The sequence below is a fragment of the Aquila chrysaetos genome, chromosome 3 (assembly GCF_900496995.4).
Source record: "Aquila chrysaetos chrysaetos chromosome 3, bAquChr1.4, whole genome shotgun sequence".
NCBI lineage: Eukaryota > Metazoa > Chordata > Aves > Accipitriformes > Accipitridae > Aquila > Aquila chrysaetos.
In genome coordinates, this window is record NC_044006.1 from 39,182,140 (window position 1) to 39,204,543 (window position 22,404).

General features: G+C 36.8%; 1 protein-coding gene across 4 annotated transcripts in view; it reads left to right on the plus strand.

Annotated features, from left to right (window-relative positions):
- Positions 1-22,404, plus strand: part of TBC1D5 (TBC1 domain family member 5) — a 328,444-nt gene that overhangs the window by 155,175 nt on the left and 150,865 nt on the right. For all 4 annotated transcript variants that reach the window (XM_030008981.2, XM_030008982.2, XM_030008984.1 and 1 more), the window contains 2 exons: positions 6,849-6,915; positions 21,065-21,173. In XM_030008981.2, the coding sequence (XP_029864841.1) occupies positions 6,849-6,915; positions 21,065-21,173 (176 nt within the window). The remainder of the gene's footprint in view (positions 1-6,848; positions 6,916-21,064; positions 21,174-22,404) is intronic.

The following is a 22,404-nucleotide window of genomic DNA, read 5'->3' on the forward strand; positions in this document are numbered from 1 at the left end:
GTAGAAATACAAATTGTCTGCTCTTTTGTAAACCTTTCAATTGTCAGGCTGCTCTCTTTCAAAATAATAGAGGAGCCTGGAGTCGCCCGTGCTAAAATTAAGAATTTATAACTGTATGGAACAGATGTTTTCATAAACATTTGCTATAATTAATTTCAACTAGGGGATTGAAGGAACAAAGCAGTTTTTCCCTCTTCAAAACTTTATTGCCTTTTCCCCATACAGCGAACTCAGAAATCTTTGCTTTAATATTGTTAATGAAACAAATTTACTCTTCTGTTTGGTTTTCATTGTGAGAAAGGAAAGCTTAATTTGAACAAGATACCAGCCTTTGGAACAATGGACAAATACGCTGAATTTTGAATATCATGTGTAAAGAATTAACATACGGAGCATCAGTCTTTAGGTGCTCGTTTCTGAGACCACAACTCTGTGGTGTCAATTGTCAGAGATTCCTACATATTAGAATAAATTTTACCCAGATCAGTTTGATGAATATCTACCCGTGGAGTAAATAGTATGAAGGAATTTTATGTTTGAAGAGTTGTGAACCTTGGTGTTACAAAAAGCAAAGGAGTCTCGTGGCATTATATATAGTTATAATGCATAGTAAAATGCTTATTGTATGTTGATTACCCCTTTATACTCACAATAAAGGTCTGCAATCTGTTAAGCATTTTTTTTTTGTTTGCATTATATGAGGAACACATTTTGACTAAAATCATTCTTCCATATTTGTATTGTCACTAGTTTGGGGGGATATTGTTTGGAATGCACATAGTTTAGGGCCAGAATTTTGGTGTTATTATGAAGTAGAAAAAATATCCATGCATTATTGTTCTGTTTTTACTAGTTCCTGTATATTGCATAAATATAATTTGAGAAAAAAAAATGTTTAAAGTTTAAAAAAAAGCACAGCTTAATTGTTTTACACCTGAAAGAACCAGTGCAGCTGCAAGGATTTTTTGAGCAAACTAGAATTCCTGACTGATCTGTCATCTATAAAGTGTGCAAAGAAAAATAGGTAGCTGTCATTAAAATTACATTTCAGCTTTCAATAACCATTTAATGAGTAGCGTAATTATATAAGTATGGTACCTCAAGTACTTCACTCAATAATTAAAAATAATCTCATCTTTAAAGTGAAAGCGCTATAATTATTATTTGACTTAACCAGGACCACTGTTATGATCTCCAGTGGCACCTCAGATTGTTCAAAGTGGTTTTGAAAGTATAAATTAAAATTGGATAAATCATTAAATTATTAAGCTTTAAATATGCTGAAAATGAATGTAGCATGGAATTTGGAAGTCATGTTATAAGAATTGACAACCTTAGACTGCAAGCATATATTTGTATTAAAATTTTCCTTATCTCTAATCATAAAACACTGCATTAATGATCGAGTGTTTTATATCAGCCTGAACTTAAATTTTCACAACTGTTAAATAAATTTTGTTTTTTAACAACATTTTAACCTTTGGTTAGATTACAAAGAAAATATTAAGCAGAGTGCAAACTTGTCAGCAAAGAGATCTGTCTCCATTTTGACACTTGTAAGCAGGGGAATGCACAGTTTGATTTCCTAAGTGGGATCATTTTTATCACGAATTCCTAAACTGCCAGCCATAAAACCCTTTCATAGCTGACACAAGATTGGTAAATCAGTTAGCACTATATAAATATACATGTGTACCCACACATAGACATGCATATGTGTGTATACATACATACAGAAATATGTATATATATAAAGACATTTCTTCAGTATCAAAACATATTTTCAAAATAAAAAAAATAGAGTTCAATTATTTTTAAAAGTAGGGTTATATCCATAGAGTAAGGGGATGTCACTCAAGCTTCTTGTCTTCATAGACTTGCTGCTGGTTATGAGAGTATCCCGCCCCTTCTCTCTAAGAAGTCCTGTGCTGAATTTTTGCAGCTCACAGAAAATAGCTGTTTTCAGAGAGGTAATGAAGGAGAGGAGTGAGAAATGTCTGATCCCTACATCATTCTTCACATACTTTTTTACTCTTGTTGAGCATGTGCTTAAGCTCAGAGTGCTCATTGTGCCCAGTGCGTACCCAGAGCATCTTTCTGCACCTGAACTGGGGCTCTGAAATGCTATCCAGTTTCTTCTTATTGCCTGGAGTGGAAGCTGTGTGCTGCACCCTGAAAAAGCTCTTCTTTGAGAAGATACTACACTATCAGTATAATAGGCTGTTTAAAAATACAACAGTGTGTTGTATTTAAATTAGCCTTCTCCTTGTTACAATTTCTACACATGGTTTTCAGGTAATGTTCAGAAATTGTATTTGGCATCCTCTTTATTCTGGGTTCATCTATTTTATGCTATGTCTAGAATCGTAAACATGTTCTTACAAGAAAACAGTTACTGCAAGTGGCAAGCCTGTGTGTTCTGGGTGAATCTAGTACCCTAGTAAATGTACAGTTTACAAATCCTTCTCCATGCATCTCTGAAGTCTAAAGAAGCCAGCATTTGAAATGTTCCTTTTTGACTGGTTAGTAAAAGCACCAATTTCAAGTTATGCAAATTCTCTTGAAACAGCCATCAGCTATGTCCAGCAGTACCAGCTCCCAGCTACCCAAGTCCCAGCTCCCTTTAGCCCTTTGTCTCCATGCACAAGAACAGCCTTTACTGAAATAGGGCAATAGAACTGAATTCTTTCAGGAGAAAGTGTTCATTCCCAGGAGAGAGAGTTTGTCCAGTTAAAGCAGCAGCAAGAAAGATATCCAGATGATTTTCAGTCCCTTTGGAAGGATACTGCCTTAATTTATTATCTTATTAAAACCAGTGACTGCTCTAGTGCTGAAAGCACCTTAGCCACACTTACTTTGATACTGATGCTTGTTATGGTACTAGTTGTTTCCCTTCTCTTTCCTCTGAAAGTGTGGTAAGATGTATTTTACCTTTTTTTTCCCCCCTAGGTTTTGCATTTGAACTTTGGAAACCTTTTCAGGAGGTGTGGGGCAGGGTTGGTAGAGCATCTTCTGTTTCTTCAACAGAGCCCTTCTTCCAATTTTTGAGTCTCAGAAAGGGTCTAAAGATTAGGATAATACTGCATCAACTAGGATTTTTAAAGGAGACCACAAATTCTATTACCAGCATCATAAATCTTACATTCATAACTGTTCAGTATATGTCCCAATTTTACCAGAAACTTGGGTTATTATCACTGAAGAAGGTACAAGTAATCTATCTGTTATACTGGGAGTTCACCGTACCTTCAAAAGGAGGAATAACTGGAACTTGCCTGAGGAGAGGTGATCCAGGGCATGGATTCCCACACCTTATTGTCATTAGTTAGTGAAGCACCTGTCCCATTTGTTCTCGAGTATTGCTGACTATGAAAACTTACCAGGATTTGCTAGAAAGCCTTCTGGATAAAAATAGGTAAAATTTAGGGGATCTTCTTTTAAGTCAATGAATACTTTGCACTTTGCTTTATCATTTTTATCACTTTCAGTGAAAGACATCTTAAATCATCTTTCAAAATGTCATAACAGACGTAGCTGTCTTAAAGCTGATGGAGCAAGAAAACAACCACGGACAAGCCCACTCCACTACATCCTGGTTTTGAAAGCTGAATGTACCTAGTCCTATCCAGTTTTGGTAGCTGCTGCTAATGATACGATGGAGCAGCAAAAGCGGCTCTCAAAAAAAATCCCAATAACTTGTGTGAATGTGAGTTTTATTAACAATGGGTATACAATTAAGAATGCTAGAGTATTGTGGGGATTGTTTAAATAAAGGAAATTATTGTCTTTTGAAAGAGTGCTTCAGAATAAAGCAAGCTGCACGTGGAGTAGTTTGTGAAGGACAGCTAAGTGGATGTAGCAGATCCAGGATCCCACCAAATATTCACTGTGGGATCCCAAGGAAAGAACAACTTTTATCACCAAGATTCTGGTTTTCTTTGCAGAGTCCTGTTGACTCTTCAAGCAGGACAGATGGGTTAGTTGAAAGATGTTAAAGGCCTTGCATTTTTGGGGATATTCTTAAACCTCATTCTTCAGAAGGGAAGAAGATCATGTTGCCATTCTTCAAAAGAGTCCCAGAAGATATTTTTCAGCATATGAACTTAGCCTTGTGAGTGAGTTTTCTTTTTCAGTCTGACTAGTGTGATAGGTGAATGCTTAGTAGTTGTCTGGGTATAAATAAAGTGCAGTAGTGCATTCAGGACCCATTTTGATGTGCTGTGTCCCTATAATAAATTGCCCAGTATCACTGCACCTAGCCATATGGCTTTAAAAGAGACTGAACATAGTTCAGTCATTTCTCTGAATGCTCAGGATCAGATGTGGAGATGGGTAATATATGAAAAAGTGCATTACTTAAAATTGTCCCAATATGGGAGACTATTTTCCAAGATACAAGGAAAAAAGGAACAGATGGTTATTAATAACGGGAGGGACAGCTCCTGGATGAAATATCTGGTGGTGTTAATATAGTTAAATTTAGTAAACAAAAAGCAGATCGATTAAGTAGGATTTTCATTTTCAAAATAAATTGAGAGAGCTAATTAGTGAAATCAACTGGACTGAGTGATTTTAGACTAAAATGTAGTAGAGGTTTGGGATTTATTTTAGACAAAGGTGCAAAAGTTAATAAAAGAAGTGGATTCCAAATTAGATGAGAAAAAACACTTGGAAGGAAAGTTCTATGACAAAGTAAATGATAAAGTATTTTTTAAAGAATGTCTGGAGTAAGCAAAGATCCTGAAAGAAACAGAAAAACAGCTTGATCTGCAAAGAAGGCTACCTCCTGGATATCAGAAAGTGTGGGGTTATAGTGACAATTAGTAAAAGTTAAGTTGAATTAAATCATAAGAAGGGAATTTAAATTAACAAGAAAATATTACTTGACCATGTAAAGAAGCTTTCTGGGGAAGAAGACTAGAACCATTGTGCAGTGTGAATGGAGAAATGATATTAGACGTAATCCAGGTATGGTCTAAACTGGAAGTTTCAGTAAAAACAAAATTTCAGGGAAAGGCCTGAAAATAAATAAATAAAATTAAAGGGAGTGTTGGGTAGATATTATAAATTAGCACATGCAATAAAGATTAAAGCATCTGACTTGCAGGGTAAATGTCTTTAAAGAATACTGATAAATACTGCTGCGTGGAACAATCTTTTAGTCCTTTAGTTCATGGCTGATAGCATATATTTGAAGTAGGGGAAATGTAGTACCTGTGCTTATATTAAGAGAAAAAAAAAGTGATAGCAAAGCAGCTATATAGGCTGGCTATTATCTGTGCAGGGCTGTAGAAAAGTTTTTAAGGAAAAAATAACAGATAAAAGAAAAGCGAATGGCATAACTTTCAGTGCAGGTATTTTATTAAATGGGAGATCGTGCCCAGCTAACCTGTTAGCCTTTCAAAATATACATTAAGGAGATACGTCAAGTCTATCTGGACCTCAGTAAACCATGTGATGTGGTGCCACAGGAGATGTTATGGAATAGAAGGGATGGGGATTAGTGAAATACAGTAATTATAAGATGAATAGAGAAATGCAGATTTAAATTAAAGAATTATTTTTAGTGGAGTTTGTGGTGGAACTGATCTTATTCAATATTTTCATTTGTTGTCTTGCCACAAAGCAAGAGACTGCATTGATGGACTTTTATGAAGAAAAAATATTAGAAGGTAGTATCCAGTGCAAGCACAAATAGAGTATTTAGGTAGGACTGGTCCTTTCCGAGGGAAAGAGGACTAGAAACAACATGAAATAGTGTGAAATACAGTATTGTACTAGCAAGAATTCTTACTGTAAACTGCAAACTTCTTTTTGTAAATAAAAATGGAAAGTAAACATGTAGGCGTGTTGGTTAAGGATGGCTACGAAACTGCAAGATGGTGTGGCGTGACTATAGACCGTATTGAGCGTGATTTTTTTGATAGAGAAGAAAACCACTGTCCAGAGAATCAACTGATTAAGCTTTCATTATGTTGTCTACAGCTCCTGTCCCTTCTTTTCCATGTGCAAGAAGGACTGATTTAAAAAAAACAGGGAATAAGGAGTCTCATTTAGGAAAAAGACTGAAAGAACTTGATTTCAGTAAGCAGAACAGAGGACACAAAAGTGCGCAATGCTGTCTGTAAATGAATTAAGGAAATAGACAGGGACATAGAAGAATTATCAAGCTAAATGACAGGTTGTGCAAGAATAAATAGTATAAAACAGGACATGAATCAATTTGCTTTGAAAAATAGATGATTCTTTTTCTGGCTTTTAACAGTCCTTCAGTAGAAGTAGTTATAGAAAGGAAGGTTTCCTTGTAGTCCTTGGCTTCTGTGAACATCACTGTTCTATGTATAAACAGCCCACAGGATGTAAAACAAGATGTTTTGCAGACATGTTACTTAGGTAGTTTCAGAGAAGCTTTGAACTTGTGCTATGACAAAAAATATCTGGTATCACACAGTCAATTTGAAATCTTTCATGGAATAGATGAACTTTTACATTCTTTGACTTAAAGTTAGTAAAATCAAACTCACCTATTTATATGGTATACCTCTGTAATCTTATACTAGTAAAATTCCGTTTAATAAGCTGAGGAGGGCCTCAATCAAAACTTTAAGTGAAATTAAAACTCAGATTCTCAGAACATTCAGACTCCAAATTGAACGTGGAGGCAAGTTGTCTCTCTTGCCAGCTGTAAGAATTCAAAGATGTAAAGTTATGGCTTGTCTATGTAAGTCTTGTCGTAAACTAAAGTTACCATATATGGTAAAATCAATTGCAATTCTCATCGATATTGTGTTATTTATTATCAGGGTTTTGTCTTATAACAAAGGTGTTTTCTTTTATTTTTGTATTAGGAGGATCAAATGAAAATGGAAGCACACACCACACCTCAGATTCTGATGGAACATTTCTTTCTTACAGGTTGGTAATTTTTTATATTTATTTTCTAATTTTAAGAAGTTTGAATATAGTAAGCAGCATAATCTATTTAAAGCAATAGAACAGGTCCATATATTTTAAGAGTATTGTACAATCTAAATTGCAACAGTCAGTAGACTAAAGGACATGAAGGATTTAATTAAGGAATGATCTGAAAAGTTGTTTTCTGGATTTTCTTTTTTTTTGAGAAAGCTGTCAAAATGCTTAACTAATGAAAGTACAGGATGTTTGTAAGTCTAAGTATTTTTAAGGTTGGGTTTTTTTCTCCAAAGTACACAATAAAGTAGAAATCCTTACTTAAACTCATAGCAGCTAAGGTAAATGTTGTTGGAATATTTAAGTCACCAGTCACCTTTCTGATCTTCTCTGAAGTAACTGGATCTACGGACCACATGGAACTCTTATTTGCTTGTTCTTTCAGGTCAAAAACCAAAGCCAGGATTTGTTAAGTTTGAGGTTTTCTCACAAGAAAGTAATATTTCAATTCTGTTGGTAGTAAACACCAGTTAAAGAAACATGATGCTAAGCAACATTTTGCAGCACCGTCACTGAGCTTGAGTCTTGCTTGGGTACATTCCGGAGGCTGTCTTGTACTTGAAAGCACAGAAGGTAATCAGCAGATGTGTAGTTTCATCTTTCAGCCAGTAAAATACTGCCTGTGCTACTACAAATGCTAAATCTTTGTCCTTATGACTGGTAAATTAATAGTAAGATTTGCGCTAACCAGAATGACTGCATCTGATTTTGATGCTTAAGCATGGTAAAATAAAACAAGCTTGCCCCATGATTATTTTGGATTCGTTTGTTGAACTATAATGGACGGCATCTTTTTCATTTTTTGTTTGTAGTCTACTGGAGTCTCTGTGCTTCAAAGAGGTGTAGGCAGGCAGGCAGGAGGAACCTGCCCGTTTGCCTCGTCCTGGCTGCAGCCGGCTGGCTGGGGAGTATCGCGCCATCTTGCAGGCAGTGAGCAGTGCTGGGCATGAGTTGCTCCTCGCTGCGGGGTGCAGGGACACAGCACCCGGAGACCCCGTTGCAGGCTGGAGACTGAGACATTGCTGAGGAGAGCAGGGAGCAAACAGCCTGGTCTTGAGGATGTTGAAAAGACAGATTTTTCGTAAGGACCTAGAGGGAACAGCAAAGAGTTTGTTGCGATTCAAACAACCAGAGGAAGCTTCTGGACTGAGAGCAAGGTTGGAAAAAAGGCTGTGCCTGCAGGGACACAGTGGGACGGGGGAGGTTTGATTTACAAATCCTTCCAATTTTCTGTATTCTAGTAAGTCTGCTCTGATAAAACCTACTTTGTGATGATCCAAAACCCTTTGAGGGCAGGTAGCATGTTCACTTTGAGAAAAATATGTTAGCAGATCCATTTCAGGGTTCTGCCTGACTCAATTTCTTGTCATATTTGTGTTCTCTAATGCATGCAACATACTATCTAAGTTAAAAGAAGTGCTCAAAAATACCACCCAGAATAATCTTCATGGTTTTTGGGTGAGAAGCTTATGTAGATACAGAGACCATGAAGCAGTCTCTGAAAAATAGGCAAGGTAGAATTTAAGCCAGGTCAGCAAAAGGAAGGAGTTGAGAGCGCTCTCTACCATTAATTCCAGGACACTTATACCTGCAAGTTATTAACTCAGAGCCCCAGCTGTTGTACCTGCCAAGGTGCAACTCGGACAAGAAGCCAGGTTCAGCTAGGCTCTGGTTCCATGGGAGTGTAAGCTGTGGGGCTGAGGTCCGACCCTTTCTTCCTACCCCTTCTTCAGTCATCCAGCAGCCCTCATCTCACAGTGAGCCACTCCAGGGGGCTAAACCAGCCCAGCCCAAACTGTAGTGAATCCTCAGCCATCTTTAATGCTCCACAAATAAGAGGAGGTTAAAGTTGGCCTTTGTATCTCCATATTCCTTAGTCCAAGGTGCATATAATAAATACGATGTTGGCACTACGACTTCCAGTGGATAATAATCATATTCTGTCAGAGAGGATTACAGCCCAACTTACAAAACTGAAGTTAATTAATATTTTAAAAGCAGTCCCATATACTACTGCCAGAATATTATTGTTATAATTAGAGGTAAGATGATAAAGCAAGATAGTACTGTGTATATATATGTGTGTGTGTGCGTGTGTGTCTGTGTGTGTATACACATATATATATAAAAGAAACCTCTGACTTTTAATAGTTGGCAAGCTAGCACTGTTATTAAGTAGTATTATAATGTTTAAGGTGTGAAATTTATATTTTCTGCTCAGTGGCAAGTAACTCCCATCATATAATGAGACTGGCTGTAAATTTGCTGGTTGGGTTGAATGTTGTGTTGAATGTTGTGTCGATAGATATAGTTCTGTGCTGCATGTTAAGTAAAAACAAGCAACTAGTACCTTATGAAAGACGAAAAGTGAATCTTAAACTACCTTGAAAGGTAACAATGGTAAATGGTTGTTACTTCTTTAAGGACTCATTGGAGATTTGGACTTATTTTAGGATACTGTCAATGAATAGTGTTTCCATAAGTTAGTAATTTGATAAAACTGATGATAGTCTTGTTTGCCCAATGTGTTTCTGTCTATTGTATTTAAAAAAAGACTGGCTAGTGAATTTTTGCCCTAAATGAGGCAAAGGTGTCTTTGGATCATGGTAGATGTCATGCTTGCAAAAGGCTAATACATGCAAAATTCTACTGAAAATTTTTACTGAAACAAAAGCTGCTTTATGTTTTATCAGTAGCAGTCTCTGTACAATTTATTTAGGAGAAAAGGCAACTCCAAATGTTTAAAAATATTTGACTGTGAATGTGCTTTGCTATTAAAGTGCTCTTGGTTTTACCAAGCATATTGGTTTTACCACAATAAAAAAAAAAACATGGAGCAGGGGGTAATACTTGATTCCAACACTTTATATTTTAAAGGACAATTTTACACTCTCCAGTACAAGACTCTGAGTGTGTGTGTATATATTAATAAAGGATGTCAGATCATTATCCTTTGAAATATTTATAATGCTCCAGAACTATTTGTATGGTTTTATTTTTAATGTGATGTCACCTTAGAGTTTGTGGCTCTTCCTTGTGTTGATCACAGCACAGACTTATGTTCAGATAGTGAGCATTTCCCTTTAGGTCACAAAGTTTCTAAGTAATGTAAGTAAAAAGCACATGTGACTGGCACATATTTCTAAATATTCTGTGAGTTTGTGAATGCGTCCTGTCAGGTCACAGTGAATTTTCTAGTTGGTCTTCAGGCTCTGATGGAAGTATTCTTTGTGTACTTGGGAAGAAGCTTTACTAACAAGAAATTATGAAAATTATTTCCTAGAACCATGTCATCAAAATTTGAAGTTCAATATTAGAAAACTTTGAACAAGGATTTAGACATATAGTAACTCTCATCTTTAAAACATAAGAAACTTGAGGAAAATATTTGAGCTCCACTCTACTGTATTTTTTTACTGCTATGGTTGAAGCCTTTTCTGGATGTGCAAATTGGACGGACTTCACCAAAAGGAAAAGAAAAATAGGTGTGGGTCTCTAGTTTCAGTATCTGCAATGCAGTGCCACTGGCAAGTAGAAATACTGTCTTTCTCCTACCTTCCCAAGGGCAGCTGACCTTCTCCTCGCCAAAGAGGTGAACCCCTTGCCAGCACATATGACTACAGACTATTACATTAATCTGTTTAGCCTCAGTACCAGCTGCTTGCATGTTTTTAATTATCTTATTAGATGGTATAACAGTGACCTATGAAATAAAATGAAGGTGAGTATTTTTTAACTTTATTTTACAGGCTATTTTTCTAAATATATTTTAATGACCTGATTATGACTTTTAGGGAGAGCCATTGATGCAGACATTCAATTTGGCTAATAGAATCTAACATCTCAAGGACACTTATTTTCTTCCAAGGTGGATTCATACATTAATATTGCTTCTAATAAATATATAGCCTAAAAAAAGCTTGCTTTTCATACTTGTGTTGTTAACTTACTTTATGATTCAGAGACCCATGACTACTATGCTGGATAATTTCTTAATACTTCTGTGCACTTGTATATAAGTTTAATTTCTACCCCATGTATCAAGATAAAGTTCCGTCCTGTGTGGCTTAAACCCCATGATAAGTGATGATTGCTCAAAGCTGTGGGTTATGTAGACAATGTATATTCCTCCTTCTGCTGGTATTTCAAACAGGCAGAAGATCTAGTATAAGAAAGACTTTCGTATTCCATTTTCTTCCCCTGACTTCTTACAGATTCTGCTTGCCAGATGTTTTCTTTCTTACTGCAAAAAGGCAATGTGGTCCTGCTGGCTGAGGCATGTTTCTTGTGTGCCAGCCAACAACTGCAGGACTGATACTGAGCATACAGAAGAAAGATGGCAAGGGGTGCAAGCTGTTCCTCCCTGGTTTTACCCACTTCCAAAAGTAGATCGTGAAACTAGTTCAATTCCTCTTTCACCTGTGGCTTTTCTTGGCAGCTGAGCTAGAAATCCCTACATAGCCTCTGTCCTTATATGTTAAAGGTAGCGCGAAGATGCAGGCAATTTACATGCCTCCACCTTGTGGAAAACTCTTGTCTTAATCCGTTAGGAAGCAGGCCTTTCCCATCTACACAAGCCTGTTTAGTCTTGTTCATACGCAGGTGGTGTTTATTGTTTCACTTGGAAGCCACCCCTGTGCAATTATAACCTATTTTTCCTAACTTTGTCCACTGTGTGTCCGCACATAATCAAGAGCTGTAAAGAACAAGCTTGTTCCTATTGCGTTTTTCAAATATTTTGAGATACAAAAAATTGGGAATAGAAGGAGAAGCTTTCTCAGCTCTGTAAGGAGAATTCTTAGCGCTTGCATCCTTCCTCTTTTTCACAAGGAAGTAGTAAAACTGGCATCCATATTTGTTTTGTCTTACCTAGAACCATTTCCTAGACGCCATCCAGGTTGATGCCATTTACATGCAAAGAGGCCTTTTTAGTACAAGTTACTTTTGTCTGAGAACCTGTAAACTCTCTTGAATTTTGTGATTCTTCTGAGAGATTACGTTCTTATCATCTTTCTCTGGATGTGGTAGTCTGTGCCAGTACTCATTTTGTCCCTATTTGTGAAGACGTGAGCAATTCCATCTTGCAAATCTCATATTTCCAGCAAGAGAAGGTGACTCTTTGCGCTGATCACAGGTTTCCTCCAACAGCTTTTTTTCCCCAAATCCAAGATCACTGTCACACCTACTGAGATCTTAGAAGATTTCTGGTTTTCTCTGAATTCTTTCAAAATTACTTTCCTTTCTTTTCCTGTTCAAGGACTTTTACATAATTTTCAGCTCCATCTTATCCAACTTTTATTGACTTCTTCCTTCCACAGCTGATCCACTCTGCATTCCTTGCCTGTTGTCCTAAGGAATTTGCAAAGGATGTCGTAACACAAGGAAGAATAAGTTGTCATTAAGGAACTGAAACTCTATATGCAGTGTGCTTTTTCTAAGATCCAAACATTTCAACAAATTGTGGATGTTTTGAACTTTTCCTGTGAAAATTATGTTACTTTCTAAAGAGGTAGAAATGGTAATATAGGCTTGCTTTCTGTTTGTATGCAGTGTAATCCCTTAGAAAATAGGGAAAAGCAAATTTAACAAATTTACTTAAAGCCTGAGATGCTTTCAACAGAGAATCAGAAAGGAAAAATTGAGTACCAACATCTTTTATTGGCAGAATGCTTCTTGACAGATTGGTAGCAAAAAGGAAAGACTTAGTACATGAAGAGAAGCCATGGAAGGAAGAATGGTAGTTTCTTTCTAACATCCATGGAAAGAAAGTGAAAATTTTGGTTTACTCTTAATTTATTCTCTTGTATGTGAAAATTAGCATGTATACCACTGACACTATATTCAGCTGATGCCATATTTTCCCCTACTAATATTTGAAGTATTTTTCATTATGGATTTCCTTTACTTTTCCACTCTCAATAATCTTTGAACTATCATGTCAGTTGGGAGATGTGATTGAGGACTGCAGGGAAGCAAATGTCACTCCTGTCTTCAAGAATGTTAAGAAGGAGGACCCAGGGAACTGGGTCAGTCAACCTTACCTTGATCCCTGGGAAGGTCATGAAGCAGCTAATCCTGGGAACCGTTGCCAGGCACGTGAAGGACAAGAAGGTTCATTAGGAGTAGTCAGCATGGATGCACCAAGAGGAAGTCATGCTTGACCAACCTGATAACCTTCTATGATGAAAAGACTGGCCTCGTAGATGAGGGCAGAGTAGTGGATGTTGTCTACCTGGACTTCAGGAACACCTTTGACATTGTCTGCCATAAGATCCACACAGACAAGCTGTTGATGTGTGGGCTGGATAAGCACAGTGAAGTGGGTTGAAAACTGGCTCAGAGGCTTGTGATCAGTGGCACGAAGTCAAGGCAGCTGGTCATTAACGGTGTACCTCAGGTGTCAGTATTAGGTCCAGTCGTGTTTAACATCTTCATTAATAATTTTGATGATGGGGCAGAGTGTACCTTCAGCAACTTTGCAGGTGACACAAAGCTGAGGGGGGTGGCTTATACAGCAGATGGTTTTGCTGCCATCCAGAGAGACCTTGACAGGCTGGAGAAGTGGGCTGACAGGAGCTTTGTGAAGTTCAACAAGGAGAACTGCAAACCCTATTACTCAAAATCCTAAAAATGGAATTAATTTGTTCTAAATCGGAAGGAGGTGACACCTGTGGCAAAAGCAGAAGAAAGAAGGGCTGTATTAGTGAAAAACATTAATTTCTAAGCAAAAATTCAGTGCTAAGCTAAATAGCATGAGCAGCATGCCATGTGAGGTGAGAAATATCAGGTTGGAAAAATTTCAGAAGTATTTTGTTCTTTCTTTCTTTTTTTGTAAATGAAGATTTTCCTTTTTTGTAAGCACCATTAATCCCTTAGTAAACTTGATAGAAAAGAAAGGAACGCAATGGAATTGCTCTTGTGATTTTCATTTTGGCCCCAAAACCTTTCACAATTCTTCCTTCTAACACAAAATCTGGCAATAATGAATTTGAAATATTTATTAAAAGTTCTGAAGGTCAGTGTGTCTAAGTAATGCAGTGAACTTCATCATTGTCATTCATTTAAAACTCAGAACTCGCATTGTCTTTGCAGGAACACAACTAACACTGACGAGTGAATGGCATTGTAACTTTCTTGATGCTAAAGTACACTTTTTAAGGTCTTAATCATGCTGGCATTAGCTTCTAGTCCATGAGATGCGCAGTGACTTAAAAGCAAGAACATTTGCCACAGAACTGGGAGTGAGTTGTTGGCTGAGTTTAACAGCAAGAGAACCCGGAGATGATCAGTTCTTTGCTGAGTACTACCTCAGTGCTCCCACTAGCTCAGTGGGATTTTAAATGGAAGAGTTGTGTACTACACCTTCTGAATAGAACTACTGAAGGTTAAACCATATATCTTGATTTTCCTACACTCTGCTCAAAATATATCTTATCAGTGATTTCATTTTGGTTCAAAAAGAAACAAAACCACTGTGACCTAGAACTGTATGTAAAACTTGAATGCAAGATGGCAGGTTTGAGGAATTACAGTTTTTAATCCAAAGAAGCTTGAAAACAAAAGGTTTCTCAAAATAATGTACAACGGAAATAAATCTAAAGAGCAAAGACTTGCTTTTAGTGAGACTACATGGTTTTTAATGATGGTAATAAAACCTAGTCAGTTCAAGAGATTAAAGTTATATCATGAAATCACTTACTCATTTTCTTATGTCATTGCATGCAAAATGGGCGGATTTACAAAGTTAAGATGGAATTAACAATATTAAACAGGATTTTGCATTTGTCACCCTGCACATTATAAAATCATCTGAGTTTTGAAATTGGGTGCTTATTTTTAAATATTGTCATGACTATGCCAGTTCTAGACCTGTTCTAGCTAGTCAGGTGTGAGTAAGCAGAGACATTTGGGGGCATATTCCTGCAAAAGGTATCTCCCCTCTCCTTATTACATCCATTTTTTAGTTTGATGATTTGTAGAGCTGTAGCTTTTAACTTCTGTTATGTACTACAGGAAGCTCTTACCTTTCCTCTTAAAGAATGCATGTCTATTCGTATAACAAGGCTGCATGCATGTGAACACACAAAGTTCACAGAGCTCTGGTTAGCTATGGGTATGAATTAGCAGAAGGGTAAAATAGCAGAAGGGAACTCTAATCTGGAGAACTAGAAAGTAAATGTTCTACGTGTACATGCAAAGGATTTCAAAGGCGTTGGGGGGATTTAAACTAGAAAGCCTTGACTCTGCAACTGGCAAATCACTTACAATACAAAAATAAAAATAATTGAACATAATATCTATGTTTTGTTTCACCATTTTGTAAATGTGTGCATAAAGTAATGAGTAGAGGAGAACGAGCTGATGAAATTATGACTTTGAAGTGGCTGTAACAAGAATTCTTCTACAAAAGCTAAACAATTACCAGGTTGGAAGTAAAGTGCACTCCCAGGGCCAAACCTGGCTCTTTGGCTGAAAGCCACCAAGGCGAAGTGGACACTTTGGAGTATGGAGAAAGGTATCTCGGGGTCCTGCGTCAGATCCAGTGCTGTTAGGAGAGGTACTGGCAAAGCGTCCTGCCGAACTGTACTACACACATGCTGGTAGCTTAAATAGCATATCTAGCTAATAACCGTAATTTTTTGCTGGAATGTTTACCTTCAGAAAGTGATTTTACCTTTCTTCATGCAAACCTTTTTAACTGTATGTCAGCCAAAAGTGGATGAAACCTGAACTGTTTATAGAAAAATCTGGCCTTTGAATGTTGAGCCTCCCAGAAGCGCAGCCAAGCATGTTCACACTTAACATGGCTGTTAACTCTGCCTCGTATCCTGAGGCAGGAGTTTGAGAAACAGAGGAAAATACATATATTTTCCAAGCAGATTGATAAGCCTTCACGTTAAGGCTGTCAAGTGGATTTTCAGGGTAGCAAATAAAAATCCGTGTGTTTCAGAAATGGTTTTGTTTTAGAAACTTGCTGCTTATTACTTGATACTACCTTTCAATTGTTTCCCCCCCTGTTTTTATAGAATTAACTCTGTTTTTATTACATTCCTGGCTGTTGCCTCACTTTTTTCTCAACTGCTGATTTTATGGCATAATAAATAATACAAACTATGCATGTTTCTTGGATTTATGCAGTAAGTTTGAAAAGAACTGTTGCCTCTATTTAAATATAGATACTACATTCACTTATTGATGTTCCTATCAATAAAGACCTCATATTGCAAAACATATGACACAATAATTCAAGAATTTGTTTTCTTTCTGACGGCCTGTTCAGTAGCCTTTTGCTTCATTGAGTGCCTCTGGGGAGCTAAGTTTGGGTCTCAACATTTTAAAAAGCACATTTTGAAGATGAACTAAAAACAGTATAAAAAAGTGAAATTGGCTTTTCTGGGAGCATGCACACCATTTTGTTTTAAGATGATTTTGCCAATACTAGCAGCACTGCTCAAGAGTTTTCTTTGGATCTCTATGAGACTATCCATTTTATCCTTCAGTATTGGTCTAGAGGGTGGAATAAGCTTGAGATTTAGATTGAAATCTTAAATATGTATGCAAATGTTCACACCTTTCAATAGTATTGCAGTATTCTTCCATGAACTGAGAAATATTCTTTGTTATCTAAATGTTGTTGTAAATATTAAATTGGTCTTCTTTCATCATGGACACAAAAAAGGGGATTTTGAAACTTGGCATAGAATATTTTAAAAATGCGTGAGACAAAATAAGGATACACACTGTCTAATGACATGATAGATATGGTTTCTTTGTTATCCACAGTTTCAAATGAAAGCGAAGTAATTATGAACAATAATATTTAGCTGGTAGGTCTGAGCCCCTGCAGTCCCAAAACTGAATCTTTGCCCTTTTTCAGTGACGTAGATTGTAGTTTAATCCAGCTAGTCACATTTTTACATTTCTATGGGTTTTAGTGTCTTCCACAGAGTTTGGTATTGTCTGAACATCATAGTACAAAAATGCTTCTTACACTAGCTTTAAACTTTGGAAGGATCTGCATTTGTACACATGAGCAGCTTTATCCTGTAAATTGGTAAATGCAGAAGTTAACTAGCAGTGGTTACTGTCTGTGCTATACCACTCCTCCTCATTTCTCTTTCTTCCTCTTCTGAACAGAGTATTTATTTTGTAATGAGCTTAGGTGGGCTACCATTGCATTCTTCTGCGTATCTATGCTCAATGCATTGGTTTTGCCATTATGCTGCACATCAAAATTTAGCAAAAGAGCCAGAGGCTGATGTTCCACTACTGGCTATCAGTGGAAGAAAGTCTTTGTTACCTCTCCCCAACACTGCCACAGCTCAGTGTTGCCTCAGTAAAACTCTGGGAACTACTATTTGAATTCCAGAATTATGTTCCAGGCATCTTGTTACATTATTGGTGTCACTCATTCCTAAACAGTTTATCATTGCTTGCTCCTCTATAGCTGGGCAATAGTGGCATTCCAGTGTCTTTTACTAAGACGCTAGAGCTTAGGGATTTAAATACCTTTTCAAAAATAGGATTTAAGTGCATGTAAAATTTTACTTAGACTTTCTGATGTAAAGTCCTGCTCTTTGTGCTCCCTTCCTCACAGTGTGTTGACTGAGGGAGACATTTCTCTTCCAAATCTTTGGACTTTTATGTATGAAAATCTGATGTTGGTAATTGTGTTAATAAGCATCAGATCCACAACCTTATTTCTTATAAGCAAGAAAGTGTGTCTATCAGAGCGGACCCAAGTATAAAATTCTTTTGCAGACAGATTCAAAGTCTTGTAGTTACGACATAAATGCATGTTTCAAAAGATGGAAAGGAACAGATGAGAACTAAGAACAAACCTTGCAGAACGATCCTGCAACCTTCATCCCTTCCATTGATTTGCTTGCTTTTTCATTCATACATATTGAGCACTTTTCCCACTTAGAAGTAATGCAATTGTCCCTAACTCATGCCAATAAATATTTTACATTGGATGGTTACTGCATAGATACAGCATGTGAAATTAATTTTCTTATAGAAACATTAATCCAATTACTTTTTCCTCGTGCAGGTCTTATATTATGAAGACTTACAATATGTATGGTAGTATATTAGATAGGATATTTAAATAAGAATATGAAATTAAAAATATGTACAAAATAACCAGAAAACATTAACATCGGCATCTGCCTTTGTTTTAATTGTACAACCTAAAGGTGGTATTAACACATGATTATGCATTTAATTTTCTAGTTTGATTAAAAACAATTGCATGTGCTTATTCATAGTTTAAGTGGTTCCAACTGGCTCTTGAAGTCTTTCACTTCAGTGAAGCAAATGGGATGTGGTAGACTTCAGTTCCAATCTTCATTGCTCATTTCACTTTGACCGATGAGTTTTCTGCAAGCCTGGGTTAACAAGGCTCATAGATATTAGTTTACAGAATAGGGCTATATCATTTTAAAAATTATCCTTTTAGAACTGATAGCTTGTTGATATTACACAGTGTTACCATTATTGAAAAAGCCTCTAGAATTGTAAGGCTTAATTTATTAGCCTTCATTCAGAATACTTGAGAAATGAATTGGTGAATGCTGTTCAGAAAGGATTTTAGATACCATTCAGCCTTACTAAAACTGAAGCAGATTCCAGCTTCCAAATCTTTTTTTTTTTTCAGTTGCTTATAACTTTTCTTTTTAGTGATCCCAGCAGCCAAGGGGGGATGCAGAGGAGATATGATCTTGCCAAATTTCTTTTGGCTGTTTTAAATGTAACTTTATTCAAAACGTGTTTGGAATTGCATTACAAATTTAAAAAAAAAAAAAAAGACAAAGCATAGTATCTGAACTAATACAATTTAAGAAGTGTTGAAATTACTTTCTTACTGTGTAGCAATCACTCCCAGCAGTTGGTGAAAAAAAAAACCTGAAGAGTTTCTTTCCTCTCTGTTCTTTCTATTCACAGTTACACTGGTTGAAACCTTTTGCTAACTCAGCTGACATACCAGCATTTTCAAAGGCGTTGTGGGAATGTCATCCACTTCCAGAACAATGCGAATAGCTTCAGAGTCTGACCTGTTGTGTGCACAGGGGAATGTGTCACTCTTGAAGCATCGCTGCCTTAGGGAGGCAGCTTGGCAGTAGTTACAATGGCCAATGATGCTACAAAATTTACAATGGCAAACGAAGAATATTATACATGATAGAAACAGGAGGGTTATTTAGATAGGCATAATATACTGTAGTTACTGAGTATAAATGACTGTGAAAGAAAGGGCCAGATTTTTCTCAAGCTGTGTCTGCTATATACCGTACGTTGTATTTAAAGGAGACAGAATCGTGGAGAACAATTGTAGCAGCTTGCTCCAGAAGGTGAGGATGTATGGGAGATAGGGAGCCAGTGAAATGACCAGATAGTCTTTCCGACTTAGAGAGTAGGGGACGTGGCAGGAGGGAAAGAAGCTGCCCCACACCATTGGAGTTACTGGCTGCTATTTGGGTCACCTGGGAATACTGGCAGTTGGCAGAAGCGAAAGCAGCCCTTACCCCTGCAGGCTAACACTGCTTTAGTCATCTTTGCTCTTATCCAGAGTACCTTTGCTTTTCAAAGTAATTAATGATCAAGGCCCAGAAGTAAACACCCTATTTTTTTAGAAAAATGATCCCACCTGAAGGGTGATGCATTCACAAACACAACACTTCTGGTCCTAGCGTGGATCATGAGCTCACTCCCGTCTCAAAGGAACAGGACCGTAATTTCCTGGCTCACCAAGTCCGTTCCCCAACTATTCCCAGCAACTGTATCATATAATTCTGTTCTGAAACGGAACAAGTTTTATCTAAAACAAGGTTTAAAAAAAAGTTCCGCTCACATCTCAGCTTAAAAGGCTGAAAACTATCTAACTACAGCTTGGATAGATTTAGGGCAGTTTGCAAAACCAGACTTTGTTGGTATTTAGTATAACCCACTCTGTGGCCCTCCTTAGCAAAGGAAATCTGGTGAGATCTTACCCTGGAGTCACAATAGCTGTTTCCCTCTTTCTGGTTTCATTTGGTCTCCCATGGAGAAGTAATAGTCTCCCATGCGACAGTGGGAGAAGGAGATGTTCACCTTAAGGACATGCATTGAAAATAATTCTGAAACACATTTCCTTGCACATAACCCAGCTCTTTCCACTGAAATTACCCTTTGGATTTTAGAGTGGTTGCAGAAATCTGTGAGCAAGTCTTGGGCTACTAAGACCATCAGATGGCTTATACTGTTCTTGAGATTCTTTTCAGTAGAAGGTGCAGGAAATATAGATTTAATTCTTTTATTCAAACTCAGTAGATGGTTTGGGACAATTAATTTCCAATTGTTTCCCAGTAGAGCAGATTTACTTGTATATTAATGAGGCACAGGTGTTAGGCCCCTGGTGCCTGCATGCCTGGGAGGCATATTTAGGTTGTTTATCTAGTCAGCCATAGGTACTGCAAGGTACTCAAGCTTGCCTTTAACAGTTTATACAGTGAGGCTTTTTAATTTTTTGATTTTTTTTTGAATTTGCTAGCACCTGTTAAAATTTTAAAGCTGATCATGTAGAAAGAAGTAGGAGTGATTTCAATAGTAAATAGCACTAAATGTTAAAGAAAGTCATCTTCTATTATGCTTAACTGCCCAGCTTGACATTAAGAAGAAAAGAAGGTTCATTTAAGCAAATATGTCATGTGAGGAGCTAATACAGTCAACAGTATACTTTTCTGTTGCATATTTTTGGAATAGGTACTTCTTTGTCTACAGCTGAAACATGAATGTGCTTATATTAATATTCATTTTTCTTGTTTATTCACTGAACTGCAGTACCAACATTTTAGAGGAAATGGAATAGCCTCCATAGACATTATGAATTTCAGTAGCTGGCATAATTATAGCGATCTACATATTCATTAAATCCAAAGAAGAAATGTGTCCAAAAAGACAGCCATGCGTTTAGAAATGGTACACAACTAAATATATACATTAAAAAAAAGTTCCTTTCCTCTGCTTATCCAAAATTGTGTAGTGTCATATAGTCCTTAAATCAGCTAAGGCTTTTTTTTGTTTAAATGTTCATTCCTTTTGCTTTTGCATGCAGTAAAGAATGGGAAGAACTATTTGTAAACAACAATTACTTGGCAACTATACGGCTGAAGGGGATTAATGGGCAGCTGAGAAGCAGCAGGTTCCGTAGTGTTTGCTGGAAGGTAAGAAGAGAAAATATTTATTTACAGTTTGTGGTTGCAATATATCAACACATTACCTGATGCGCTGGAAGATTATTGATGCAAAGAATCATGAATTTTCCGAGACACTTCATCCCAATGTTTTCCTACTCATTTTTATAATTCATAGGACATTTGCTAATCATATTGAGTTGCCTTAAAGCTGAATTGCCGGTGATAGCAAAAGATTCCTAGGAAAGAATATCTTTGTGCTGCATGGTGTGTTTAGAATTGAGTGCCACACAGCCAGCTCTCCTCTCAGTCTATGCAATGAAGTCATCCATTGGAAATAAAAGGAAGTTTGTCTCACAATTTATGTTTTGTGGAACTTGGGACTCCTTTAAAATCAGTCTGATGCTTCTGCTAGCAGCTTTTCCCACTGAAATGAGAAAATGAAGACCAATCCCTCTTGTAATGACTGGATAGAGGGGGAAGCCAGGTCCTCCAATCTTAAAACACAACAGGTCCTCAGGGGGCTCTTACTCTATTTTTTAAAGTTGCAGGGGAAGGAGAAGAGAAAGAAAGCAAAGTAATACTGAGATGCTATATATAAAGTCCAAAAGAATTTTGTTGCACTGGCATCAGGTCTTCTGTTCTGCACTAACTATGACGGTAGAGAACATTTTCCTTAGTACAGTTGCTGTATGTTAGCACTGATAATTTAAATGACTTCACTTGGAATTTCTCAAGCTTCACTTTGGCACAAAGACGTATAAAAAGAAAATGAAGATACTCTTTGTATATGAATGAAAAAAATTTGAAATTTGAAATGTGTGTAGCATTGAATAAATTTAAAGTTAATGAAAATACTTTCTTCAGGAGGCCAGATGAATATATGCCACAAGCATTGTTTACCAGTCTGCTGCTTCCTGAGCCTCTAAATTAGGAGGTCATAACTCAAAACCCTGAACTAAGAAAACCATCAAGTTCCTCACTGTCTGCTAATTCATCAAGGAGTAGTTTTATCTTAGAAATAAGACTGGTTTTATTTGCATGTCCCAGTATGGGTTAGGGCTCTGGTTTAGACTGCCTGTTTTAAAAATATTACCTATGTTTTTGTTAAGTTCTGAAATATTTAAGTATTTTTAGTAATTTGGGAATGATTTTTGTTTGTCACTTTACTGTTTCTTAACAGTTTATAATGTGTAAATAAAAACATTTAAAAAGCAAGAAAATACTCTGTTTTTTCCTTACTTTATATGCAATTAAATAG